General features: G+C 64.8%; 4 protein-coding genes across 5 annotated transcripts in view; 2 read left to right on the forward strand and 2 right to left on the reverse strand.

Moving 5' to 3' along the window:
* Nucleotides 1-26,769, reverse strand: part of LOC135286691 (uncharacterized) — a 34,445-nt gene that overhangs the window by 2,860 nt on the left and 4,816 nt on the right. The window contains exons 8-22 of the mRNA XM_064399827.1: nucleotides 25,335-25,585; nucleotides 24,849-25,130; nucleotides 23,497-23,779; nucleotides 22,340-22,561; nucleotides 21,952-22,219; nucleotides 20,460-20,932; nucleotides 17,462-18,394; nucleotides 16,860-17,346; nucleotides 16,481-16,677; nucleotides 16,287-16,390; nucleotides 4,995-5,367; nucleotides 3,845-4,237; nucleotides 2,605-2,731; nucleotides 2,033-2,146; nucleotides 812-1,066 (exon numbers count right to left, since the gene is read on the reverse strand). Coding sequence (XP_064255897.1) covers nucleotides 812-1,066; nucleotides 2,033-2,146; nucleotides 2,605-2,731; nucleotides 3,845-4,237; nucleotides 4,995-5,367; nucleotides 16,287-16,390; nucleotides 16,481-16,677; nucleotides 16,860-17,346; nucleotides 17,462-18,394; nucleotides 20,460-20,932; nucleotides 21,952-22,219; nucleotides 22,340-22,561; nucleotides 23,497-23,779; nucleotides 24,849-25,130; nucleotides 25,335-25,585 — 4,762 coding nt within the window. The remainder of the gene's footprint in view (nucleotides 1-811; nucleotides 1,067-2,032; nucleotides 2,147-2,604; nucleotides 2,732-3,844; nucleotides 4,238-4,994; nucleotides 5,368-16,286; nucleotides 16,391-16,480; nucleotides 16,678-16,859; nucleotides 17,347-17,461; nucleotides 18,395-20,459; nucleotides 20,933-21,951; nucleotides 22,220-22,339; nucleotides 22,562-23,496; nucleotides 23,780-24,848; nucleotides 25,131-25,334; nucleotides 25,586-26,769) is intronic.
* Nucleotides 8,971-15,749, reverse strand: LOC135296142 (zinc finger protein 777-like). Its single transcript, XM_064412153.1, has 6 exons — nucleotides 15,624-15,749; nucleotides 15,078-15,476; nucleotides 14,091-14,217; nucleotides 12,347-12,460; nucleotides 12,039-12,149; nucleotides 8,971-11,085 (listed from the first exon to the last, which is right to left on the reverse strand). The coding sequence occupies exons 1-6, from the start codon at nucleotides 15,645-15,647 to the stop codon at nucleotides 10,172-10,174; spliced, it is 1,689 nt and encodes a 562-aa protein (XP_064268223.1). The 5' UTR covers nucleotides 15,648-15,749; the 3' UTR covers nucleotides 8,971-10,171.
* LOC135295788 (tigger transposable element-derived protein 3-like) lies at nucleotides 15,899-18,832 on the forward strand. Its single transcript, XM_064411557.1, has 2 exons — nucleotides 15,899-16,169; nucleotides 16,400-18,832. The coding sequence occupies exon 2, from the start codon at nucleotides 16,550-16,552 to the stop codon at nucleotides 18,467-18,469; it is 1,920 nt and encodes a 639-aa protein (XP_064267627.1). The 5' UTR covers nucleotides 15,899-16,169; nucleotides 16,400-16,549; the 3' UTR covers nucleotides 18,470-18,832.
* LOC135296053 (uncharacterized) lies at nucleotides 20,364-26,022 on the forward strand. 2 transcript variants are annotated; one of them, XM_064411997.1, is made up of 4 exons: nucleotides 20,364-20,545; nucleotides 21,912-22,545; nucleotides 23,549-23,749; nucleotides 24,559-26,022. In XM_064411997.1, exons 2-4 carry the CDS (start codon nucleotides 22,008-22,010, stop codon nucleotides 25,587-25,589), a joined length of 1,770 nt encoding a protein of 589 aa, XP_064268067.1. In that variant the 5' UTR covers nucleotides 20,364-20,545; nucleotides 21,912-22,007; the 3' UTR covers nucleotides 25,590-26,022. The 2 variants fall into 2 exon arrangements, with proteins under 2 accessions (XP_064268067.1, XP_064268125.1); XM_064412055.1 differs by having other exon boundaries at nucleotides 20,366-20,545; nucleotides 22,147-22,545; nucleotides 24,559-26,021.

Here is a 26,769-nt window from a genome sequence, read left to right on the forward strand (position 1 = left end):
AGCAGACCACAGGACCCACAAGACGGAGTTGAGGCCCTCAAGAGCCCAACTCTCTGTGAGCTGGTTTGTGTTACACCACCACAAAGCCGTCAGGAGGAAGGAACCCACCATTCCCAACCTCCCATCCCCAGCCTTACAGCACATCTGTAGGACTTGGCCTGTATCTGCCACTCCACCAGCAGAATTCTACACATGAAACACTCAGTGCCATCATCTCACCTCTCCACAAATCACCTCATCCTTCCCCTTCCCTCCTGGCAGCTTGCAAATCACAGAGCTCCAGCCACATTCTTCCCTATCTTGTGGAGCTGCCCTGAGCAACTCCCACACGTGGCAACCTGCAGGACCTCCCACAATCCTCCAGCAGTGTCCAGTGTGCAACCATCCACTCCTCCACACCTCACACCAACCTCCTGCCCTCTGCCACAGCGGGGTTTTGGGAGCAGGGCTCACCGGGGCTCTCACAGAACGCTGCCTGAGACACATCCTCCCTCGGGCTCTGTGGGTAACCAGGGCTTTTCCCAGACTCAGAGGACTGAGCCAGTGCTTGCTCTGCTCCTGAGCAGGACAGGAGCCCTCAGAGACCACGTTCTGTGTCCACCATGAACATGCTGCCTCCTCCTCCAAGCTCAAGGTGTGACCAGAATCATTCTTAGAAGTCGCTGCAGCCAGAAACCTTCCTTCTGGTGCTGGTTCTGGAGGAATTTAACTCCTCATATCCATCCAACCCCTTCCCCACCTCTTCCTAACCCACCACAGCCCCCCGGGCCTCCTGTCCCTGACACACCACGTGTGCAGATCAGTGTCCCACCTGTGCAGCCCCCGTGGTGAACGATGACCCTCTGGATCTCGCTGAAGTCGGCTCCGTACTCGGAGGAGTCGCCCAGGCTGGTCCCCGGGAGGTCCCTCGGGGGGGACACGGAGCCGTAGGGGCTCTCGCAGGCCGCCTCCTCGTCCGGGCTCTGGAAGCTGCCCTCGGACTGCCCCGACATCCCGTGCAGCTCGGGGTTCTCAGGGCTGTCTTCAGGAAGGAGCTCCTCTGTTTTGATCACCACTCTTATTCCAGCTGCAGCAAGGAGAGATTGCCACCTGCCATCACTCCGAGGAGCCAGCATCAGGGACCTGCTCCCAGCAATCCCCGCCGGCTCCAGCGGCTGATCCCGCTGAGGGCTTCATCTGCTGGGCCTCTTCTGCTCTCCCTTCAGCCCCTGCCCTTCACCCATCCCTGCCACGCTCCCACCTCCAGCCCAGGACCCTTCACAGGCACAGGGAAGTCACTCCACCCAGCCTGGGGCCGTGGTGCCACAGCTCAGCACCCCTCGGCCACCCCACATCCCCCAGCTGCAGCTCCACGTGGGCCCGTGATTTTCCCCTTTCCACTGGCCTCAAATTTCAAGATCCTTGTGATGGAGAGCACAAGCAGGGTGTTGGTGTGACCCCCCCATCCACAGCCTGGAATCAGGGATGATGAGTGCAGATGACACCATCTCTTCCAGGCCACCTCCTTATCTCCTTAGCAGCCCCCTTATCGCAGAGCAGGACTCGCTCTGGGACTTGGGGTCACTGGTGCCCCATTCCCAGCCCAGTCTTGGCCCTCACCATCCCATCTCCCTGCACACAGCCTGGGACCAGGCTTCCCCGCCCAGGAGGATGCTCCAAGGATAAACCCAGCCACCATACACGCAAAGAGAGGGTGGAGGATTTTCTGGGTGGATGGGCTCTCCCAAGGGGACCCGATTCCCCTTCCTTGCCAGGCACACTGGCTCCCTGAGGACCTGGTCTGGTTGCAGATGCTTCCCTTGCTGGGAAGGGCTCCCAGTGCCCAGCTCTCCAGGCTCTGCTTGTCCTGGTTTCTATGTTGAGCTGTACCTGGACATCAAACCTCCAATCAGCCCAATTTATCCCATTCCTAGGCAAGGCTTCTCCTGATAAACCACATCAGCCACAGCTCCCAGCAACATCTGCTCCAGCCTGGGGATGAGCAGCTCAGAACACAACCCAGAGCTGCCCTGGTGCCCAGGTGCCGCCTCACCTGCCGTGGCATCAGTAATGATCTCACTCTCCTCCAGGTCCTGCTCATTCCTGCCCCGCGATTCCTCCCCTTGCTCGATCTGAGACAAAACACCAGGTTTGGAAATTGCATAGTCTGTTGAGAGACAGAGGGGTGGGAGAGAGGGATTACTGCACTGGGAATCTGAAATTGGCTTCCGCCTCTTCCCAGCACGCAGGGGACACGTGAGGACACTCGGGAACATCCAGAGGTGCAAAATCCTCTGAAGGGGTCACGGGCTGGTACCCACTGCAGACCCAGAGGATGCAGGGAAGCCCTCCCAACAACCATGGGGAAGGAAGGAGCTGGTTTTTGATGGCATAACTGTGGCTGGAAGAGGTTTGGGTGGTTTCCAGCCCACCTGCCCACAGGGCATCCCTCTCCCAGCCAGAACACCACCACAGCACGAGCTGGAATAAACCCAGACTGAAAACATCCTCCTGTGCTTTCAAGCCTTTAAAATGGGACGTTTGGGTCTCATCCAAGGGGATCTCCAAGGAGGAGGCAGAAGGAGCCTCCTGTCCCTCAGAAGGGCGAGGACACCCCGTATTTACCCAGGGAGATCAGAGACTCGTAGTTCCCCTTCATCACATTCTTGTAGAGCTCCTTCTGCCACTCCTCCAGCTTCTCCCATTCCTTGTCATTGAAATAGACGGACACGTCATCAAAGGTCACCGGCACCTGCAATTCCAACAGCAGCTTCAAGCAGGAGCCTGGACACAGCCAGGCTTCAGCTCCTCTGAGGCCATCAACGAGCTGCTTTTAACATTTAAAACAACTCCTGGGCAGGTATTTCTTTGGGAACAAAGGACTCAACAAAATGGATGGTTCCTGGTGATGAGTCCAGACTGGGATTTCCCCTAAGGACCCTGAGCTCCTCCTCTCAGTCCCTGCTCTCTGCAGGGTGATCAGGCTTGGGGGACCGTAAGGGAGAGAAAACCCAGGAGCTGGGCTGGACTCATCCCTATGGATGAGCTGACGTAACTCCCGGATTCAATTACCCCAGAACTCCAGGGAAAACTCTACCCAGGCCCACAGGGCTCCCCGTTATCCCTGGTTACTGTGTGCCCACCATCTGCAGCTTCCCAGCTTGTCAGCCAAGGAATAATTCCTAAGGATAAATTCAGGATGTGCCGTGCTGCAGTGGAGCTCTTCAGAGGGAACAGCACTCCGGATCTGTCCCCCAGCTGCACTAATGGGGTGTCAGGGTCTGAACCCACCTTGCCCTGATCCTGTCTGCTCTCTCCAAGATATTCCCTCTCCCATGTCCTACGTGGTCTCATTTGCACACTCTTTTAGCAGGAAGGTTGTGAAATTCAAGTAGGAACTGAATATTGATGGTGGGCTCTTTCCAGAGCTATGCCCAGGGAGCTCATCTGCCTTCCTGAATCCCAAAGCTTCCCCCTTCCCTGCAGCAGCAGCTCCCACTGGCTCCTTCCCTGGCCTGGGAGACTCTGCAGCTTCAAGGTGGTCAAAACGGGAGAACCACAAAATCTGCAGTGTTTCTAGAAATGGTGGCAAAAAAAAAAAAAAAAAAAAAACCAAAAAAAGAGTCAACGGCCCCAGGGCTGTGCAGCGCAGTGGAGCAGAACTGAAACCTCTGGCCTGAGTACCAGGATGTCCTCCCAGGCCTCTGTCCCTCCGTATTTTAGCCCCAGCAGGGGAAGAGCTGGGAAGCTGCAATGGTGAGAGACTCACCTGAGCCGGGGCTGTCCCCGCTCACCCACCCCGGGCCGGCCCTCCGGGAGCATTTCGGGTGCAGAGCCCGGCTCCCGCTACCCAGGACACCGTTACCTTGGGGACTTCCCCCTTCCTGCCCGGGGGCAGCCGCAGGATCCAGAAGTTCCTGTTCTTCAGCAGGTTCTCCATGTTCTCCAGGCGCCGCTGGAGCAGCCCGTACTCCTGGATGAGGGTGCCCAGCGCCGCGCACTTGCTCTCCAGCTGGTTCCCCAGCTCCGCCGCCGTCTTCTCGCAGTCGATCAGCTTCTTCTCCGCCATCCCCGTCCGACCCTCCAGGTCCAGCAGGCGGGTGGAGTGGGAATCCACCTTGCGCTCCACCGCCTGCACGGCCGCCACCACGGTCAGGGACAGCTCAGCCGTCTGCGTCTCCCGCTCCGAGGTGCGCTCGGCGCCGGCCGCCGGCCGCAGGGGCGAGGGGCAGCGCGGCGGCCGCACCGGCTCCGGCGCCTGCGGACGAGACAAGGGCGCGGGGTCAGGGCGGGGGATGCCCGCAGGGGGATAGGGACCCTGCCGGGGCGATAGAGACCCGCCCGCCGCCGGTGTGACAGGGCCCCCCGGGGCGGCGGGGACATCGCCGGGGCCATGCGGACCCGGCCGGGGGGGGCCGCTGCAGGGCCCGGCGCTCGCCGGGGCGGCGGGGACGTCCCCGTGTCCCCGCTAAGCCGCTTACGGCGGCCCCGTGCCGGTCCCACGGGACGGGCAGGACCCGCCGCGGCGGGGATGGGGGGAGGTGACAGCGCGGGGCCGGGAGGTGACACGGGCCGGCCGAGCCCCGTTGCCATGGGCACGGCGAGGGGACACCCGGGGGGCTGCGGGCGCCCCGTCGCCATGGGGACCGGGCGGTGACACGGGAGGCGGGGGCGGCGGCGGGTCGGTCCCGGGGGGCCGCGGGGCCCGGCGGCGGAGGTGGGGGGGGTGGTGCAGGCCCGGCCCCGACGGCAGCGCGGGCGCCGCCGGCCGCGGAGGCCCGGGCGGGCTCGGCGCGGCGCCGCCGCCCCCCCGGGGCCGCCCGTCCCGTCCCCGCCCGTCGGCCCGGGGGGGCGGCCGCGGCCCCGCGCGCTGACAGCGCCCGCCGCCCGCCGCCGCCCCCCCCCGCCCGCCGCGGCCCCGACGGCGCGGCCCGCCAGCCCCGACGTGCGGCCCGCGAGCCGCGGGCGGGCGGAGCGCGCCGGGCCCGGCCCCGCGCCGGGCGGGCGCCCTTTACCTGAGCGGGGGCCCCCTCGGCCATGGCCCTTTGTTCCGTGCCCGGGGCCCCGGGGGCCGCGGCCGGGAGGATCCAGCGCCCGCTCGCTGCTTCACCTCCGCCCGCCGCCGGGCATCGGGCTGGGCGCGGGGCGGCGCGGCGGGGCGGGGGCGCGGCGCGGCGGGGGCGGGGCGGAGGCGGCGCGGGCCTAGCGGGCGGAGGCGGCGGGGCGGGGGCGGCGGCGGCTCCGACACCGAGCGCGGCTCCGGGTCCGGGTCCGGGTCCGGCGCTCCGGCCGCGCCGCTGCCCCGCCGCGCCGCCAGGGGGCGCTGCCGCCGCCGGACCGCGCGCCGAGCGGGGCGGAGCGGGGCGGGCGCGCGCCGCGCAGCGCCCCCTGGCGGCCCGACGGCATCAGCGCCCCGCCCCGTCGGGGCCCCCTCACGGCACCGCCCGCACCGGGCACCGGGCACCGGGGGGACCGAGGCACTGGGGAACTGCCGGGGCTGGGGCTGTTGGCGGCACTCGGGATTGCCCGAGGAGCTGTGCTGGGGACCGGGGGGACCGAGGAGTAACGGGAAGGCGCCGGGGCGCGGCGCGAGGTGACGGCAGGGGCCGGTTTGAGTGGGGGGCAAGCGGAGGAGAGCACGAGGGGCTCGGCGCGACATGGCGGGGCAGGGGAGGGACCAGGGGGTCACTGCGGAGGCCCCGGGCGGCTTTTCCGGCCCCGCCCGTCGGGTCTCCGCCGCCCATCCCTGCGGGCTCGGAAATGGCGGCCGGAGGCGGCGGCGCCGGGGAAATGGAGAGACCCCTCCCCTCCCACCTCTCGGACCCGACCGCAGCATCGCATCCCACCCCAGCCCCCCGTCCCGTTCCGTTCCATCCCATCCCATCCCATCCCATCCCATCCCATCCCATCCCATCCCATCCCATCCCATCCCATCCCATCCCATCCCATCCCCCTATCCCGTGCTCTCCTGCCCCATCCCATCCCGTCCCGTCTAATGTTATCCATTCCCATTCTCTCCCATCCCATCCCATCCCATCCCAGTCCGTCCTGTCCTTCCCGGTCTTGTCCTGCCCCCTTCTGTCTATCCCACCACGCCCTGTCCCACCCATGCCCTCCTGTCCCACCCATCCCACTGCATACACCCTGTCTGATCCCATCCTGTCCCATCCCATTCCATCCATGTTGTGTGTCCACTCTTGTCCCAGCCAGTCCCACCCCGTCCATCCCACATCTCATCCCATCACATCCCGTTCCATCCATGTCTCACCCAGTTCCATCCCATCTCATTCCATTCATCCCGTCCCACCGTATCCTTCCTTATCCCATCTCCCCAGTCCCGTCCCTGCCTGGCACAGCCTGGCACACCTTGGGTGGGGAAGTTGGTGACACTGAGCACAGGGAATGGCAGGAAACCCTTTGGTTTGTGGGAAGAGGGAGAGGACAAGTGGGATGGGTCACCTGGGCTTGGGGGAGGACAGGGGTGTGACAGCAGGTGGGGACCCCCAAATAAAGACCCCCTGTCCAGGGATCCACAACCCCTGTCCAGGGCTGATCCACTGGGAGGGGACACCAGGAGCAGCTCTGGAATTCAGGGGTGTCCCTGGCTGGGGTTTGTACATGGCAGTGCAGAGGGAGTGCCTGACCCTGGCTGTGGAGATGGGTGTGGATCACCAGCTGTGGTTATGGCCAGATGTGGAGAGAGCAGGACTGGGACACAGCCACGTCCCTGGAGTGCTGTGTGCACACACAGAGCACATGTGTGAGCACAGAGGGACACTCGTGTGTCCCCACGGTGTCTCCGTGTGCTCAGAGCCGTGCTCAGCCTCGCCCTTGGCACCACCCGCCCTCCCCAGCCTGGATCCCACAGGCTGCTCCTTCCCTGAGCTCTTTTCCCCCTCTTTCTCCCCACCATCCATCTCCAGCACCTCCATGGCCAATGGGGCAGCCCCATTCCATGGAGTGGCTCCAGAGTGTGGGGGATTCAACCAGGGCCACCCAAAATGTGGGGAATTCACTCAGAGCATAGGGGATTCACTCAGAGCATGGGGGATTCACTGGGGTCACCCAGAATGTGGGGAATTCACTCAGAGCATGGGGGATTCACTGGGGGCATTCACTGGGGTCACTCAGAGTGTGGGGAATTATTGGGGTCACTCAAAGCATGGGGGATTCACTGGGGTCACCCAGAATGTGGGGAATTATTGGGGTCACTCAAAGCATGGGGGATTCACTGGGGTCACCCAGAATGTGGGGAATTCGCTCAGAGCATGGGGGATTCACTCAGAGCATGGGGGATTCACTGGGGTCACCCAGAATGTGGGGGATTCACTGGGGTCACCCAGAATGTGGGGAATTATTGGGGTCACTCAGAGCATGGGGGATTCACTGGGGTCACCCAGAATGTGGGGGATTCACTCAGAGCATGGGGGGGATTCACTGGGGGGATTCACTGGGGTCACTCAGAATGTGGGGGATTCACTGGAGTCACCCAGAATGTGGGGGATTCACTGGGGTCACCCAGAATGTGGGGGATTCACTCAGAGCATGGGGGGGATTCACTGGGGGGATTCACTGGGGTCACTCAGAATGTGGGGGATTCACTGGAGTCACCCAGAATGTGGGGGATTCACTGGGGTCACTCAGAGTGTGGGGGATTCAGTGGGGTCACTCAGAATGTGGGGAATTATTGGGGTCACTCAAAGCATGGGGGATTCACTGGGGTCACCCAGAGTGTGGGGGATTCACTGGGGTCACTCAGAATGTGAGGGGATTCATTGGGGGGATTCACTGGAGTCAGAGTGTGGGGGATTCACTGGGGGGATTCACTGGGGTCACTCAATCCCCCCAGACCCCAGCAGGAGTTGGGGTGGCTGAGGGACTCTGGCACTCCCTGGTCTCTGTGGACCCCAAGTGCCACATGCCCATGGTGGCTGTGACCGAAGGGCTGCCCTCTCCCCTCCCTCACCAAGTCCCAAGCTGGAACAACCCCTGGCCCTTGCTGGACTGGTGGGGAGAGGGAACTGTCTCTGTGTCCTGGGCTCTGGCAGGGAAGAGCCTGGGGAATGCCGGGCTGAGAGGGAGCCTGGAAGGAAAAAACACCCAGTGTGTGGCACTGCTGGGCACCCTATGAGGCCCCTTCCAACCCATCCTTTGATTCCATGATCCCAGCTCCAAGGTGGCCACAGCCACCAGCGCTTCTCCCTGTCCCTCACCCTGGGCGTGGGATGTCCCAGCTCCATCCCACCAGGTATCCAAGGATTCCTCAGCTGTCCACAGCCCATCTGTGTGTGGCACAGGCTGGCTCCTGGAGCACAAACCCAAATCAAGTCAAAACCACCAATCCCAGAGGCAGCATCCCAGAGCAGCCTTGTTTGCCAGGCCTGGCTCTCCAGCTCAGCTTGGCTTGTGCTGTTCACCTGCTCCACAATGCCCTGGAAAAGTTCCTGAGTACCAGCCAGGAGCAGGATGAGGGAGCTCCACAATGACCTGGAAAAGCTTCAGCCAGGAGCAGGATGAGGGAGCTCCACAATGACCTGGAAAAGCTCCTGAGTACCAGGATGAGGGAGCTCCACAATGACCTGGAAAAGTTCCTGAGTACCAGCCAGGAGCAGGATGAGGGAGCTCCACAATGACCTGGAAAAGCTCCTGAGTACCAGCCAGGAGCAGGAGCTCCACAATAACCTGGAAAAGCTCCCAAGTACCAGCCAGGAGCAGGATGAGGGAGCTCCACAATGACCTGGAAAAGCTTCAGCCAGGAGCAGGATGAGGGAGCTCCACAATGACCTGGAAAAGCTTCAGCCAGGAGTAGGATGAGGGAGCTCCACAATGACCTGGAAAAGCTTCAGCCAGGAGCAGGATGAGGGAGCTCCACAATGACCTGGAAAAGCTCCAGCCAGGAGTAGGATGAGGGAGCTCCACAATGACCTGGAAAAGCTGCAGCCAGGAGCAGGATGAGGGAGCTGCAGGTACCCGCCAAGGGCTGACACTGAATTCAGAATGGAAACACTGTATTGACAGACTTTACAAAAGTTATTACAAAACACGGTCACGAACCAGCAGCTGACGATACAGAGCGAAGAGACACCACGTACAGCCACCTCAGAACAACACCAACAGCTCCAGAAGTCATCCAATATTTACACAAACAGCTGGAAAACTCCGGGCGGTTATCGCATACATGGAAGTGTTTTAGAGCAACTGTGAAATATAGTGTCACACCTTTCCTTGTAGTATTATCATCATCATAATTAATAATAATAATAATAATAATAATTAATAATAAGACTACTTCTAGGTTAACTAAAAACCAAACAGCTCTTTACAGGGGTTAGGAGAAGCTGCTTTCACTCGTCTGACTTACCTGAGTGAGACCAAACCCAGTTAAAAAATAATAATAAAATCACCTTCATTGTCAGGAGTCCGCGTGTCGGCCCAGCGGCGCCGTTCCCTCGGGCCAGAGGGGAACCACAGCCCGGCTGGTGCCAGTGACACCCTTCAAAAGCACGGAGACGTGTCCTCCTCGTGTGAGTGGCCCCAGCACGCCTCCGAACGCTGCCCTTCCCGACTCCTCCTGCTCCAATGTCCTCAGCCCCTTCTCCTGCACCTGCTTTATCTCACCCCGCTCTTTGCCACGCTCTCCTCTCCGCTTTTCCGCCTTCCACAAATCCCGCGTCGTGCCCTGACCTCCTCTCTGCCTCGTCTCTCTTGCCTTCATCCCAGTCCTGGCCTCGCAGCCTTTCGGGACACGGCGACGCAGCGGGAGCGGCACCTTCCTTCCCTCCCTCCCTCCTCGCGCTTCCAGCCTTGCAGTGAAACGAGTGGAAAAAAGAAAGCGAAAGCTTGTCACTCCTGAATATGCACAAAGATAGGTGGGGGAACACCTGCTAAATACGGAGCCCAGAGAATCGCTCGGGGTTATTCTCTACGGGCAGAATCCAACCCTGCGTAGGGAACAGCGAGCGCGGGGCCTGCGCCGCGGTGGAAGCGCCACGGAACCCCGCGGGGTCCCAGAGCTGCCTGGGCCGGCCGAGCAGAGTCTTTAAGAGGAATTCCTTGGATGCTTCACCAAAGCGGGCTTCGTAGCATGACCACATGGATTAGCTGCGATACAAGTCACCTGCCATCATGCTGCACGTCCACCTGCCAGACCGTCACGGTCACCGCGAGCCCTCCTGCCCCGGCCCCACCACGGCTACTGCTTAGTCTCTTTTTTCACGCAGAAATGGTCGGTTTGGGTGCCCGCCGAGCCCAGGTTGTGCTGGGAATCCTCCCCGGGCCGCGGGTTGCGGGAGTGGATTTTCTGGTGGCAATTCAGGGACTCTTTGTAGCGGAAGTGCTTCCCGCAGACGGGGCACTGGTAGGGGGTCTCCCCGGTGTGCACCCGCCAGTGCTTGAGCAGGTGGTCCCGCCGGATGAAGCTCTTGCCGCACTCGGTGCACTGGTAGGGCCTCTCCCCGGTGTGGATGCGCTGGTGGCGGATGGCCTTGGAGAGGTCTCGGAAGTCCTTCCCGCAGTAGGTGCACGTCAGCGGCCCGTCGCCCTTCCCCGTGTGCAGCTTCTGGTGCAGGATCAGGCTCACTTCCAGGCTGAAGCTCTCCTTGCACTGGGAGCACGTGTAGGGCCTCTCCACCATGTTGTTCACCTGGTGCCTGACGAAGCCGTACTTGAATCCCGAGCTCTTCTCTCCGTCGGGGCGCTTGGACGCTTTGGAGCGGGAGGGGCCCTGGCCCTTGGCTTTGGATTTCTGCCGGAAGCTCTCGCCGCGCTCCAGGGACGTGCAGGCCTCCTCGCTGGCGTGAGCCTTCTGGTGGGTGGCGAAGAGCTGCTTGTCCAGGAAGCTCTCGCCGCACTCGCAGCAGATGTAGGGCCCCTTGTCGGCCGCCGCCTCCTCGGGATCCTTCCTGGCCAAGTCTCTCCCGCGGCGCACGGAGCGCCTCAGCCCGTTGCCCGTCGCCGTTCGCTGCGGCGGGGCCGACCCGCTCTGGCTCTTGCTGCTCGATTGCATTTTCTCCTCCTCCGGGTTGGAGAAAACCTCTTCCCACTTTCCTGTCAACGACCTGGAAAGCTCCAGGCTCTCGGAGCCTTCCTCCTCGCACGGCTGTTCGTCTGGTGGAGCAGAGACACTGGTGTCATTTGGGGTCACAAGGACTGGGGTGTTACTTACTCAGTTCCCTCGGGACACGGGTGGTCTCTGCTGTGCACACCCAGCTCAGAGCCTGGCACTGACGGGGCTGAGTCCAGCTGGGAGCACCTACTCTGTCCAGAGGGATTTCACTTGGAATCTTGGAACTACTGAGGTTGAAAAAGGCCTCGGAAATCATTAAGTCCAGCACTGCCAAGGCCAGCCCTGACCATGTCCCCAAGCGCCACATCCACATGGATGTTACATCCCTCCAGCAATGGAGAATCCACCACTGCTCTGGGTGGTCCCAATGTGTAACAGGCCCTTTTAGGGAAGAATTTTCCTAATATTTAAACTGACCCTCCCTAGCACAGCTTGAGGACCCTTCCTCTCATCCTGTCCCTGTTCCTGGGAGTAGAGCTCGACCCCTCTGGCTGTCCCTTCCTATCAGGGAGTTGTGGAGAGCCAGAAGGTCCCCCCTGAGCCTCCTTTTCTCCAGGCTGAGCCCCTTTCCCAGCTCCCTCAGCAGATCCTGGTGTTCCAGACCCTCCCCCAGCTCCATTTCCTTCTCACACTCCAGCAATTTCCTATCTTCAATTATATTGTAATATAATATTATATATGTAATCTAGCTATAGATAGGTAGCCAGAGGGAAAAAAGAGAGCTCCTGAAGCAGGACAGGCCTTTAAGAACTTGTGCTTTAGGATAAAGCCCGAAAAACAGAGGAAAAAGGAATAAAACTTCTTTTCCTTCATGGGCTTGGACAGTGCCTGAGGGTGAAGGATCTCCCATGGTATAAACTGTGACTCAAAGCAACCTTCTGAAATTCTGGAAAAGCACCATCCAGAAAAGCTGAGCTGCTCCCGGGAATGAGGCTGGGAAGTCAAAAGCACATGTAGGCAAGGGACACTTCCCAAAACAGCTCAGTGCACTCACATGTACCAGGGACCTCCATGCTCTCCTCTTCCTCAGAGCCTTCATGGCTTTCAGCCAGAGTCTCTTCATATTTACCCCACGAGCTGTCATCAGGCCCAGGGAAGAAAAACTCTGTGCAAGAGAAAAGAGCAGGAGTTACACTCCAACCTTCCAGCTGCTTTAGAGGATTCCAGAAAGAGGGATGCATCAGGTGGGAGACAAGCAGGAAAGCAAAACCCCCCTGCACCTGAGGGGGAGAGCTGACAAAACAGAACAGCCCCACATCTGCCTCCACCTCTCCCCTGAGTCCCAGGAACCTCGTGGCTCACCAGTGCTGGGGTCTGTGGGGGTCTCTCCTCCCTCGGAGTCCTCCTGATCCTCAGCGTTGGGATCCTCTCCCTGCTCAATCCGTGTCAGCAGATCAGGCTTGGAAATGGCAGCGTCTGCACACAAAAAGAGGATGAGGATGTTTCCCCTGCCCTGGCAGGAGGGCGACTCTGCAGCCTTTGCCCACCAACCTTCCTTCGCTGGGAAACGAACGAGAGAGGCTTAGGAAGCTGCTCTCAGCCCTCTGCCCCGCTCACCTTGCGTGGGCCCTGGATGCAGGAGCACGCTCTGCTCAGGTGAGGAGCACCTCCCAGCCTGCAGCGTGAGGAGGACAGTAAGAAAAGGCATCCAGGCTTACCTGCAGGCTCTCCTGTCTTCTCCTCTGCGCTAAGGTCCGCGGATCCATTACAATGGGCACTTCAGCTCGGGGGCAGCAGCAGAGCTGCCAGCACTGCCCTCCCCGTGCGGTTCCCTCCAGCCAGGACCGCTCCGTCCTACTCGTCCGAGTCACGGGCTGCTCGCGGATTTTGGTGGGGGAAAGGGGACAATCACCATCTCTCCTCGGGCGGAGAGCAGAAAACTTCACTTCCAGACATGTGGGAAGCCCTGGGGGTTAAACTCCACCTCTGCTCCGGTGGATTGTTTGCCTCACACAGGAGCCAAAGCCCTAAACCTCGTTTCTCAAGGGAAACCTTGGGATGAAGCACAGATCCATTTCTCTAAGCTCCAGGCTCAGATCCCCAGATCCCCTGCAGCTGCATTCCTGTGCCTCAGGAGCAGGACACGGGACTGGTTTAGAAACAAGAGAGTGGGGGCTGTGGCTACCCTTCACCTTTCTCCCTGGCACACAGGGACTGCAGGAAACTTCTGTTCAAAGAAATAAATGGGGGAAAAAAAAGCAGGAAAGGCCTGGATTGGGCAGAGCTGGATGGCAGGGAGGCAGCTGAGCCTGGGCTCGGCACAGGGAAGTGTCTGGCTACCAGGGACGGCGTCTGCGCTCCCACCCCCGGTCCAGCCAAGGCAAGGTCATTTCTGGAACATGCTGTGAAGGCAACGCGTTCCCAGAGGGAATTCCCGCGGCCAGGACTGGCAGGAGCGAGCGGAGCGCGTTCCTTTGGCTGGGAATGCACTGCCCTGAGCTGCTGAGGGGAAAGCAGGAGGCAGAGCTCAGCCTCACTGCTTCTCCCCAGCTCTGCCCCAGCAGACCCCGCAGCACCTCGAGCAGGACTCGCTCCCTGGGGCTGGACAGAGCACCAGGCAAACTCACTTCTCCCTCGTGGGAGAGGAAAGGGAAGTCTGGACAGCTCCCCATGGAAAGGGCTGGAAGGAACCTCAGAGGCAGGGCACAGGGCACCCTGCGCTGCCCTAAGCAGCCAGCGGGCTGATGCACCCAGCGCAGTGGATCTGTGGACCTTGGCGTGACAAAGGAACTTCCCTCTTCCCCAGCTTTGCTTGGATTGAGGGTCCTCTCACTTCCCCTCCTCCTCCTCCTCCTCACAACCCCAGCACTGGCCGGGCTGCAGGGACCATCAGGGAGCCGCTGTCCGTGCGGTGACACTCATGACATCCTTGCACCCTCAGCGTGGCTGTGAGGGCTGAACTCAGTGCCAGGGCTGTGTAACACCCACCTCCCCAGAGCACGCCACCCCCTCCCTGACCCTGCAGGGCACAGCGCTGCTTCCATCCACCAGCTCCCAGGAAAACTCTGTGCCAGGAGGCTGAGGGCAAACCCAGGCCTGTCATTACCCATGGAGATGACGGCCTCGTAGTTGCCTTTCATGATGTGCCTGTAGAGCTCCTTCTGCCACTCGTTGAGGCTCTTCCACTCCTCCTCAGAGAAGTTAAACGAGGCGTCGTTGAAGGCTACGGGGACCTGCAAGGAGCAGCACCACGGGGTTTGCTTCTCATTTAAGAAAACACCTGGAGACGTTTTCTCATTCAATTTTCTCAGACTCCTCAAGTGTCGTGCAGGACGGTCCCAGGCAAGAACATCTGCTCCTTCCCATGTGCCTCATGCCTCATGGGACACGACAGGGATTTCCCCTGTCACCTGCCTGTCACCTCCCCCTGCTCAGCCTCCTCCTGTGACAGGCGATGCCCCGTGCACAGTGCCTGGCACAGACTCCTTTGCACCTCCTTTTTGACACAATTCTGTGTCAAAAATGTGAGGCTCATCACCTCTGAACAGCCCCTGGGGATGTCCCAAAGCCTTCCCAGTTACACGGGACTGAGCTACAAAATTCCATGTGATCCAAACACAGGAATTTGTGACATCCCTCCGAGATCACACGTGCATGAATGGGGCATAATCAACATAGCAGGAACTGTGCTGGTGCTTCTGGGTTCTGAAGGAAAGACAGGGCTGTGGGGGAGCCATGGACAGCTCCCGGCACTGCAGCTGTCCCAAAATGGGACTGCCAGTGCAGGGATCAGGCTGTCACTGCAGGATATGGGGCTACCAGTGCAGGATATGGGGCTGCCAGTGCAGGGATCAGGCTGTGAGTGCACAGGATATGGGGCTGACAGTGCACAGGAGATGGGGCTGACAGTGCAGGGATCAGGCTGTGAGTGCACAGGAGATGGGGCTGACAGTGCACAGGAGATGGGGCTGTAAGCTCAGGAGATGGGGCTGTGAGCTCAGGATAATGGGCTGTGAGCACAGGGCATGGAATTCTAAGCCCAGCACACGTGCAGAACAGCCCCGTTTTCCAGCGGGGAGCAGCGAACCGTTACCTTGGGGACTTCTCCTTTTGCCCCCGGGGGCAGCCGCAGGATCCAGAAGTTCCTGTTCTTCAGCAGGTTCTCCATGTTCTCCAGCCGCTTCTGCAGCTGCCCGTACTCCTGGATGAGGGTGCCCAGCGCCGTCCACTTGCTCTCCAGCTGGTTCCCGAACTCCACCGCCGTCTTCTCGCAGCCGATCAGCTTCGTCTCCGCCATCCTCATCCTGCCCTCCAGGTTCATCAGCTGCGCGGCCTGGGTGTCCACCTTCCTGTCCACGGCCTGGATCTCGGTGACCAGCGTCAGGGAGATCTCTGCGGCCGGCAGCTCGGCCTCGCCGCCGGGGCTCTGCTCGGGGGCGGCCAGCGGCTGCTCCAGGCCCAGCTCCTGGGGCTCCATCATGCACTCCAGCTCCTGCGGGGGGAACGCGCGGCGGTGAGCGCGGTGAGCGCGGTGAGCGCGGCGAGCGCGCCCGCAGCCCGCGGGGGGGGCGGGACGCGGGGCCGGGCCGGGGGGCGGCGGCCGGCGGGGGAGGCGGGGGGCGGCGGCGGCGGCGCTTACCTCAGCGGGGGCCCAGTCGGCCATGGCGCGGGGGCGGCGCGGGCGGGGCGGGGCGGCGGCGCGGGCGGGCGGCGGCGGGGCCGGGCGGCGGCGGCGGCTCAGCAGCGGCGGGGCGGAGCGGCCATGCCGAGGGCGCGGGGCGCGCTGGGAGCGGCGGCGGCGGCGCGCGGCGCCACAGCGACCCCCGGCGGCGGGCGGACCGCGGGGCCCGGCGTCACGCGCGCTCCCGCCGCCGGTAGCGGGGCCGCGCGAGGCGGGGGCGGCGGCGGCACCGGGCGGGAGGGGACGGGGACAGGGACACGGACGGGGACAGGGACAGGTGCGGCAACGCCACCGCGGCCCACCGGCGCTCGGCGGCCCCGCCACCGCCCCCACGGGCGCCGCGTCCCGCCGCCCGGCCGCGCGTCGTCATCCCGGCGCGGCATCACCCAGGCATCACTGAGGCCTCGGCGGGAGCAGCACCGGGAGCAGCTGCAGCCGCGTTTCCCGACGGCCGGGACGGTGCCGGTGCCATGAAGGAGGACCGCCAGCATCCCGTCGAGCTGGGTGAGGCACCGGGGCCATCCCGGCACCGCTCCTCGCACCGCCGGTGGTGGCCCGGCGCCAGCGAGACCGGCACTCACCGGGCTGATAGCGGGAGCAGGAGGGTGGCTTTGGGGTCACCACGGGACCACACCGGCTGCTGTCCCCATCACCACGGGCAGCCAGCCCTGGCCTGGTGTGGCCGGCATGGCCAGCGGCATCACCGGCTGTCCCTCCTCTTGTCTCTGCCACAGGTTACGCCATCACCAAACCCGACATCCTGGCCGAGGTGGAGCGAGGGGACGAGGGGGGTGGCGGCGGCAGCGGGGCCTTACGGGGAGCACCAGAGCCCCCCGGCCCCCGCCGGCCCCGCCCGGGGTGAGCGCGACGCGGGGACGGGCGGGATGGCGCCCCGGTGGCACCGGGAGCAGGAGTCGGGCGCCGGCCCGCATCCCGCCCAGCCGGGAGCTTGGTCCCGCGGCATCCCCGGTGAGGCGGCCGCTGCCCAACGCGCTCCTGTCTCCGCAGGGGACTGGCAGGGGAAGGAGGTGAAGAGCGAGCACGGCGTGTCCCCACCGCCCCGCTCGCCCCCGTCCCGCCACGCCGGCCCCGCCGACTTCCTCGTCCCGCTGCGGGAGCGGGGCTGCAGCTACTGCGGCGGCGGCGAGCCGGAGCCGCACCCCGCTGCCGGTAACGGGGGGTTCATCGCCGCACCCCCCGCCTTCGAGAGCCGCCGCTGCCGGCCCGGGGAGCCGCCGCTGGATTGCGCCGAGTGCGGCCGAGGCGTCGGGCAGAAGCCGGACCTGGTGCGGCACCGGCTGGGGCGCGGCACGGAGCTCGGCTGCGGCCGCTGCGGGAGAGGCCTCGCCGAGCCCGGGGGGCTGGGGGTCACCGGCAGCCCCCACCGCCCGCGGCCCTGCACCGGGCGCTCCCCGGGCACGGCGGAGGGAGCGGCGGCGGCGCCGCGGAAGGAGCGGAAGGAGCTGTCGCTGACCGAGAAGGTGCGCGTGCTGGAGATGCTGGAGGGCCCCAAGGTGTCGCAGAGCGAGCTGGCCAAGCGCTTCGGCGTGTCGCAGCCCCAGATCTGCCGCATCATCAAGAACAAGGAGCGCATCCTGAGCGAGTGGCACCGCAACGGCGACCCCGAGCGCAAGCGCAAGCGGGAGGGGAAGGACGCGGCGCTGGAGGCCGCGCTGCTGCGCTGGGTGGAGGGTGCCCACGCTGCCGACCTGCCCGCAGGCCGCCCGCTGCTGCAGCTCAGGGCCGGGCACCCGGCCCGGCCCGATCCCGAGCCCAGCGGCAGCTGGCTGGCTCGCCTGGGCGCTCGCCACGGCCTCGCCGGCAAGAAGCCGCCGGCGGAGAAAGGGGACGCGGAGCAGCCCACGGCGGAGCACTGGGCCGGCACGGTGCTGCCCGGGCTCCTCCGCAGCTACGCGCCCGCCGAGATCTTCGCCTGCGGGGAGACGGCGGTGCCGCTCCCGGCCGGCGCCCTCGGCCAGGGCGAGAGCCCCGGCGAGCGGCTGACGCTGCTGCTCTGCGCCAACGCCAGCGGCTCGGAGAAGGTGCCGCTGCGGGCCGTGGGGGACAGCCCCCGGCCGCGCTGCCTGCGGGGCGTCAACCTGGAGCAGATGCCGTGGAGCTACCGCGCCGGCAGCCCGGCCGGCCTGACCGCCCCGCTCTTCGCCGAGTGGCTGCGGGACTTCAACGAGGCCATGCGGCGGAGGGGCAAGAGCGTCCTGCTCCTGCTGGCCAAGCACGAGGCGCACCCCTACCTCCAGCTGTCCAACGTCAGGATGGTCTTCGTCCCGCCGGCCGCCGCCCTGGCCCAGCCCCTGGAGCGCGGCGTCGCCGGCGACCTCAGAGGTCACTACGGGCGCCGGCTGCTGCGGTGGCTGCCGGCGGAGCGCGGCGCGGGGCAGCCCAGCCTGCTGGATGTGCTGCACATGCTGGCGCAAGCCTGGGGCGACGTTCCCCCGGGGCTCATCGCCGGCTGCTTCCGCGCCGCCGGCTTCACCAGCGGCGCCGAGGCCGTGTCCCTCGCCCCGGCCCCCGGCCTGCTCGGCCAGGAGCAGCCGGAGCCGGCGGAGGCGGACGGGGACGAGGCCGTGACGGAGGGGGAGGACGCGGGCGAGCTGGCGGCCGTGCCGCCCTGCCCCTCGGAACGGGAGGTCTGGAAGAGCCTGGCCACGCTGCGGCGGTACCTGGAGTGCCAGGCCACCTCGCCGGATCTCTTCCAGGCCTTCTACGAGCTGGAGGACGCGGTGCACATGGTGTCGGCCGGCGCAGGGCGGGCCTTCCTCGGGGACACCCCTCCCCAGCAGTGACAGCCACACGTGCCCGGACCCGCTTGTGCCCCTGAGAGGGGCCGGAGCTCGCTGGGGCTGTCGCCAGCCCCGCCTGGCCGCTGTTCCCTGCAGTTGTGCCGTGGGGTTTGCAGTGGCAGTGCTGGGGACACAAAGCTGCTGCCAGAACCTTCTCCCAGGGAGTGGCTGCTGCAGCCAGCAGGAAACGATGTGGAGCTGCTGCCAGCGGGGATGTGCCCTGCGTGGGGTAGTTGTGGCTGCCACGGCGGGATGTGGGTGGTGCTGGGGTGTCCCCGTGCTGGGGACAGCAGCTCCATCCCACGGGGGAGCCGGGTGCCTCCGGCTGCTGTCACCACGTGGTGCCTGGAGGATTGTTACAGGCATTAAAAAGTTGGAATTCAGCAAAGCGAAGCGCGGGTGGTTTTATTTTGCTGTCACATCTGCTGCGAGCAGGGCAGAGCTCCCCGGGGCTTCCCAGAGCAGCAGGGCCACCCCAAACCCCCCTTCCCCTCCTGGGGACACCAGGGCCATGGCAGCACTGCGGGCAGTGAGGACCTGGCTGATCACCCTGTCCTGGCTGTGCCAGCCGTGGTGGCACCCTGGGGTCCCTGTCCTGGCTGTGCCAGCCGTGGTGGCACCCTGGGGTCCCTGCACAGCCCCCCGTGTGCACTGTGCACCCTGTCCCCCACAGCGGGGTCCCTGAGGTGGGATGGGGTACGGGGATGATTCTCTGCTTGTTTGCAGAGGGTCAGGGGCAGCTGGAGGCCACCAGGCCACCAGGCAGGGACAGAGGTGTCCCCACAGGCCCAGGGGGTACAGGGATGGAGGCCACAGGGGGATCCCCACATGGATATAGGGTCACAAGTGGGCATGAAGCACCCGGGGGAGGGGGGTGCAGCAGGCGGGACCCCCACAGGGATACACAACTACAGCTGGGAAAGGGGGGACACAGGGGCTCCTGCACTGGGGAACCCCATGGGGACACTGCCATGGGGTGCATGGGGTGCACGGGGGTGGGACCCCCGTGGGATGCACCTTCCCGGGGGTGCAGGGATGGGGGGCATGGCGGGATCCCCACGGGGACACAGCCCCACGGCGCCCTCGGGAGCGGGACACAGGGATGTGTCACCCCGGGGGGACCCCCACGGGATACACCCACGGGGGGTACCCGCTGTCCCCTCGGCCGGACTGCAGGGATGTCCCGTCCCTTTGGGATGTCCTGTGCCGGTGGGGTGTTCCCTCCTGCGAGGGTGTCCCCTCCCAGAGGGATGTCCCCTCCCGCAGTGCTGTCCGGTCCCGGTGTGCTGTCCTTCCCGGTGGGCTGTCCGGTCCCGGTGGGATGTCCCAGTGTGCTGTCTCTCCCGGTGTGCGATCCGGTCCCGGTGTGCTCTCCCCTCCCGCTCCGCTCTCCCCTCCCGGGGCTGTCCCCCCCTCCCGGGGCTGTCCCCTCCCTCCCGGTGCTGTCCCTCCCTCCCGGTGCTGTCCCTCCCCTCCCGGTGCTGTCCCTCCCTCCCGGTGCTGTCCCTCCCTCTCCTGTCCCTCCTTCCCGGTGCTGTCCCTCCCTCTCCTGTCCCGTCCCTCCCTCCCGGTGCTATCCCTCCCTCTCCTGTCCCTCCCTCCCGGTGCTGTCCCTCCCCTCCCGGTGCTGTCCCTCCCCTCCCGGTGCTGTCCCTCCCTCTCCTGTCCCTCCCTCCCTCTCCCGTCCCTCCCTCTCCCGTCCCTCCCTCTCCCGTCCCTCCCTCTCCCGTCCCTCCCGCCCTCCCGGGGCTGTCCCTCCCTCTCCCGTCCCTCCCTCTCCCGTCCCTCCCGCCCTCCCGGGGCTGTCCCTCCCTCTCCCGTCCCTCCCTCTCCCGTCCCTCCCGCCCTCCCGGGGCTGTCCGCTCGCTCGGTGCCGCCCCCGCCGTTCCGCGGCGGTGCCGCCAGGGGGGGCCCGCGGCCGCGGTGTCGCGCAGGGCCCGCGCCGGCGCCCGGAGGAAATGAAGGCGAGTTCCGCCGAGGCGGGAGCCATTACCCGCCGCCGGAGCTGAGCCCCCCCTCCCGCCGCCGCCGGGGCCCCGCTCCGCGCCCCCCGCGCCCCGCACGCCCGTCCCGGCGCAGGTAAGCGCTGCCCCGGGCCCGGGGGGGCCGGCGGGCCGGGGGCAGCGGTGGGGCCGCGGCCGCCGCCTGCCCCGCGCAGCCGCCCGCGGTGGGATCCCGAATGGGGGGGGGTCCGCGGGGCAGGCCCCGGCCCGGCCGCTTTGTCCCCGGTGAGAGCAGCGCGGACAAAGCCGGGCAGGGCAGCGCGCAGCCCCCCCGGGCCCCGCGGCGGGCGCCCCGAGGCCGCGGGTGCGGGGGCCCCGGGGATGGGGAGGGGGCTCGGGGCACGGCAGGGCCGCCGGCGGCACCGCGGGGCTGCGGGCTCCGCTCGAGGCCGCTGCGCCGCTCCCGGGGTGTGCCGGGGGTCGAGGTTGCGGTGGGAGGCTGGGGTGGGCACGCTGGTCTCGGCTGTGGTCCTCGTGGGAGGTTGAGGTGTGCACACCTGGCCCAGGTGTGCGCCACGGCCAAGGGCTTCTTCGTGGCCTTGGAGCGCTTGCTACGGCCGGGGTTTTTGAGGTGGTCCCAAGTTCCTCACGAGGAGTTCGGGGTGTTCACCGTGGCCATGGTGTTTACCATGGCCGAGGTCTTTGCCGTGCTCACTGGGAGCTCCAGGTGTGCACCGTGGCCGAGGTCTTGGCTGTGTCCTCGAGGTCCTCGCTGGAGCTTGGGGTGTTCACCATAGTCAAGGTCTTTTCTGTGGCTCCAAGCTTCTCACTGGGCTCTTCAGGTGTTCATCATGGCCAAGGTCTTCACCTTGCAGTATTTGCCATGGCCTTGTCATTGTCCTGGTGCCAGGGTGCTCCCTGCAAGCTTGAGCTGCTCACCGCGGCCAAGGCCTTCCGTGATGCCTCTGCCATGGCCTTGGGGCTCTCACTGTGGCCATGGGTTTCACCATGACTCCAAGGTCCTCAGCGGGAGCTTGAGGTGCTCACTGGGCTCTTGATGCTCCCACCCTTGCCAAGGCCTGCTTCTTGGCCAAGGTCTTCACCATGGCCTTGAGGTGCTCACTGCGGCCGAGGCCCCTGGACCTGTCCTTCAGGGCTTGGTCAGTGCTGTGGCCCCGAGGCCCTGGCTGGGCTCCTGAAGTGCTCATCACGCCCAACACTTTTCCCGTCATGGCCAGCATTGCCGTGAGCCCCTTGCCGTGGCCTTGAGGTGTCCCCATCACCCTCAGCCCGGCCCTGAGGTGCTCTGAGGCACCCTGTGAGGCAGCTCCATGGCAGGTGCCGTGCCCGAGGCGCTCGCCACAACCCCTCCCCGTGGTGCTGCCACGTCCCCCCTGCCTGGGGGCTCCCGGGTGCCTCTGGCTGGAGAGAGCCGGGGGGCCCTCGCCGTCCCCCCGCGCTGCCGCCAGCCACCGCTGCCCTTTCCTTTTCTCCCCCCCCAGGTGCCCTCGAGCCGGGCGAGGCGATGCGGTGCGCCCGTGCCGCGTGCTGTGCCGAAGCGGCTCTTTAGATCCTCCCCGGCCCAAGCCTCCCCTGCCATGGATGCCTCCGGGGCTCTTGCTTCGGCTCCCTCCTCCGCGGCTCCCTCGGGCTCCCGCAGCCCCATGTTCCCCCCAGGAGCTGACAGAGAGGAGTGGGGACCGAGGTTCAATTGTGCCCCTTCCACCTCTGCCGCAGCCTCGCAGGCGATGCCAGCGTCTGGCCGGAAGAGGAAGGCCAACTTCTCCAATGACGAGACCGAGACGCTGGTCTGGAATGTGGTCCGGCATTTCAGCGCCCTGTACGGGTCCGAGGCCCTGCGGGCTCACCCCGTGCGGCGGAAGCAGCTCTGGACCCAAATCCAAAGCCGCGTCAACTTCCTGGGCTACACCGAGCGCTCCATCGACGACCTCAAGCACAAGTGGCGCGACCTGCGGCTGGACGTCAAGAAGAAAATCACCTCCAAGAAGCACCTGCCCATGAACCGCACCGGCGGGCCGCTCCACAAGCCGCGCCTCACGCCCCTGGAGAAGATGGTGGCTTCCACCTTCCTGCAGGCCAGCCACGACTCCGAGCCAGAGATCATCCTGGACCCGGGTGAGTGGTGGCGGTTCTGCGGGGCGGTTGGAGCGCTGGATGCGCTCCCTGAGGGATGTCCAGCTGTGCTGGCGTTCTCACCTGGCTGTTGTGCGCTGTGGAAAGAGACTCTGGGGTTTGTCTTGGGCTTGCAGCATCCCCCAGAGTCACGGTCCTGTTGTACCCAAGTGCCAGCCACCAGGGCAGAGAACTGCGTGTGCTGGGATTAGAAATCCTCTGTGGAAATAACCTGGGATCAGCAAGTCGTAGAAACCCCAGAGTGGCTGGAGTTGGAAGGGACCTTAAAGCCCATCCTGTTCCACCCTGTGCCATGGGCAGGGACACCTTCCACTATCCCAGAGTGCTCCAAGCCCCATCCACTCTGGCATTGGACACTTCCAGGGATCCAGGGGCAGCCACAGCTTCTCTGGGCAACCTGTGCCAGATCAACAGGATTGGTAGGAACACCTCAAGCTTTGCAAGAGTGGATCTTTTTTGTTCTTCTTTCTTCTTTTCTTTAATTTGATGCTTTCAGTGGTCTCTCTGGTTCAACTGGGGCGTCATAGACTCTGTCCATGTGGACTTGGCTGTCATGTGCCAAGCACAGGGCTTTAGGCTGAAGCAAGAAATCCTGTGTAATGGCATGAAGCTGTGCCAGGGCAGGGTCAGGCTGGAAATCAGGGAAAGATTCTTCCCCCAGAGAGTGCTGGGCACTGCCCAGGCTCCCTCTGGGCACAGCTCCAACCCTGCCAGAGCTCCAGGAGCATTTGGACAGCGCTCTCAGGGATACACAGGGTGGGATTTTGGGGTGCCTGTGCAGAGCCAGGAGCTGGATCAGTGATCCCTGTGGGTCCCTCCCAGCTCAGGTTATTCCCCAACCCCATGATTCTCTGGCACTAGGGGCTGTCAGCCCCAGGGGGCTCCGGATGGTGCTGGGGAGGGTGAGGCTGAGCCTTGCGGGAGCCTCTGTACCTGGGGCCACCGTGTCCCCACCAGCTGAGGCCACGTCCTCTGTGTCCCGCAGATCTGTTCTTCCCCGGCGCGTCCAAGCAGCCCTTCATGCACCTGCAGCCCGGCGTGAGCCACCCCAGCATCTACATCGACACCAACGGGCAGCCCTCGGCCCTGCCCGACGTGGAGGGCTCGGCCGCGCCGCGCCTGCCGGGACAGAGCCCCGACCCCGCCGGCGGCTGCGAGTACCGAGGAGAGGGGCAGGGCGGCGCCGGTACGCGGGAGCCAGCGCGGGCTGGGGGTGCTGGGGGCACGGCGGGGTGGAGGTGGGCTGGGTCTGAATGGAGATCCACTGGGAGTGGGGTTTGGATGGGGATCCACTGCGTCAGGATGGAGATCTGCTGGGAAGTCTGAGGTCTGGATGGAGAGCCTCTGGCAGCAGGGTTTGGCTGAAGATGCAGTGGCACTGGGGTTCTGGATGGGGGTCTGCTGGGAGTGGAGTCAGGATGGAGATCCTCTGGGTCAGGATGGACATCCTGTGACTCAGGATGGAGATCCACTGGGTCATGATGGAGATCTGCTGGGTCAGGATGGACATCCTGTGACTCAGGATGGAGATCCACTGGGTCAGGGTGGAGATCTGCTGGGAAGTGTAGGATCTGGATGGAGATCCTCTGGCAGTGGGGTTTGGATGGGGATCCACTGCGTCAGGATGGAGATCTGCTGGGAAGTGTGAGGTCTGGATGGAGAGCCTCTGGCAGCAGGGTTTGGCTGAAGATGCAGTGGCACTGGGGTTCTGGATGGGGGTCTGCTGGGAGTGGAGTCAGGATGGAGATCCTCTGACTCAGGATGGAGATCTGCTGGGTCAGGATGGACATCCTGTGACTCAGGATGGAGATCCACTGGGTCAGGGTGGAGATCCACTGGGTCAGGATGGAGATCCTCTGACTCAGGATGGAGATCCTCTGACTCAGGATGGAGATCCACTGGGTCAGGATGGAGATCCACTGGGATCCACGTGTTGGGGAGGGCCTGGGGCCAGGGCAGTGCTGTGGCTCACCGGAGGTTTCTCTTCTCTCCCAGCCGAGTCAGGACCGGAGCTGCGCACTCCAGACGCGTCGGCCATCTCCCCATCCCTGCGAAACGAGTCCCTGGTCTCCTACGCCTCCATGTCGGAGGAGGAGGAACGGGAAGGCCGGGAGGTGGAGCGGGGCCACGGCGGCGCCGCGGGGATGCAGCCGGGGCCCGAGGCCCCCATGCCAGCGGAGGAGGACATGAAACTGTCCCGCCAGGCCATGCTGATCCGCCGCTGCAGCTCGCAGGGCTCCGTCACTTCCCTGCCCGAGGACTCGCTCAACCCCGCGGACGCTCACTCGGACTGGGGGCACGAGGGCGTGTCCGACCTGCCCGCCCTGGGCCGCGGGCTCGACTCGGCGCATCCCGAGGAGCAGGCGGGCGGCCCGGGCCCGGAGATGGGCGCCTTGCCCAGGGTACTGATGGGGCCCACCTGGGAGAAGGCTCCGGCGGAGGAGGAGCCCCCGGCGCGCTCCCCGCTGCACGGCGCCCTGACCGAAGAGTCGCTGCCCTCCTCCGCCTCCCCGCCCGGAGACGCCCCGGCCGCCGCCGGCCCCGGCCGCGGGCTGGGCTGCTCCCGCCTGCGCGAGGAGCGCCGCGAGAGCTGGAGGACTAGCATCCATCACCTGCTCGACCTGGAGGAGCAGTGGGACCAGCTGTACCACCAGGAGCTGGCCATGTGGCAGGAGGAACGGGCCACGCAGCGCGAGGAGCGGGCGCGCGACCGGGAGCTGCAGTTCCGCCTGCTCGGCGTCCTCACGGACATCCGCGACGAGCTGCGCTACCTGCGCCAGGAGCGCGCCGGCGCCCGCCAGAGCCCGGCCCCGCCGCCCCCCGAGCCCCGCCGCGACCCCAGCCCGCTCCTCGAGCAGCCCAAAGCCGAGCCCAGCTTCCCCGAGCCGCCGGCCGGGAGCGCCGGCTGGGCAGACACCGCCGTGCCCAGCCGGAGCCCCTTCGGCAACCGCGGCCGGGGCCGGCGCCGCGGGCGGCCGCGCGGCTCCGCTTCCCGACACAGACGCCTCTTCCTCACCAACAGCTAGGGACGGGCGGGAGCCGCTCCGCCACGGACACGGAGTGCCCGCGGCCGCCCCGGCGGGACGGTGTGCGGTGACGCGGGCGGCACCCGGTGGATCCCCGCGGGAAGGGACACGGGACGGGCGCAGGAGCGCTCCGGGCGGGTCCCCGCGGGTCCGAGGCACGGGAGCGCCCCGGGGGGACGCCGCCGTGCCCGCGGGGGACACGTGTGACAGCGGGGGACACGTGTGACAGCGGGGGACACGTGTGACAGCGCGGCCTGACGGCGCTAGTCCAGTAGGATTTACTACCTGTCGGGGGGTGGGAGTTAGAAACACTTAGTCGCTGAGGTGCGAACATTTTATGCAAATCATTTAATGACCTAATTTGCATATAACCATAAAACTTCTGTTAAAAAAAAAAAAAAAAAACGCCTCCAAAAAAAAGCCAGAAATGATGGTTTTGTGTGTGATCTCTGTGTGGGGGCGGGAGCTGGGCCAGGGGGGTCGTTTGTCCCATGGCTCTGCAGCCCTGGATGGGGACAAGGCCATGGGACAAACGAGCTTGACCCCGTTCCTTTGGGGCAGCCCAGCACGGTGGGATCAGGGCTGGGGAACAGGAGCTCTGCTGTGCAGACTTGGAACCTGCAGCTCTGCAGATCTGGAGAGGGGTGAGGGCATGCACATCGTGGGGGGAACGTGGAGGGTCCCCTGCCCAGGAGTGTTTGGGGTCCCCAAACAGTGTGAAGTGTCCCCAGCAAGTTCAAAGTCCCCAGGAGTGTGCAGGGCCCAGGCAGCCTGACAGGTTCCGGGAATGTGCAGTGTCCCGAGGGAGTGTCCAAGGTTCCCAGCAGTGTCCAGTGTCCCGAGGGAGTGTGGAGGGTCCCTGGCATCATGCAGGTCCCCTTGGGCAGCATGCAGGGTCCCCAGGGAGTGTCCAAGTTCCCCAGTAGTGTCCCCAGGGAGTGCGCAGGGTCCCCAAGCATTGTGCAGTGTTCCCAGAGTGTGTGCAGGACTCCCAGCAAGTGTCCAAGGTCCCCAGCAGCATTCAGGGTCCCCAGGCAAGGTGCAGTGTCCCCAGCAGTGTGCAGGGTCCCAGGGAATGCCCGAGGTCCCCATGGCAGGTGTAGTGTCCCCACAGCATGTGCAGTGTCCCCAGGGCACCCCAGCACTGTCTCCCCCCTCCACCTCCAGCCCACACCAGGGT

Source organism: Passer domesticus, chromosome 1 (genome assembly GCF_036417665.1).
Source record: "Passer domesticus isolate bPasDom1 chromosome 1, bPasDom1.hap1, whole genome shotgun sequence".
Taxonomy (NCBI): Eukaryota; Metazoa; Chordata; class Aves; order Passeriformes; family Passeridae; genus Passer; species Passer domesticus.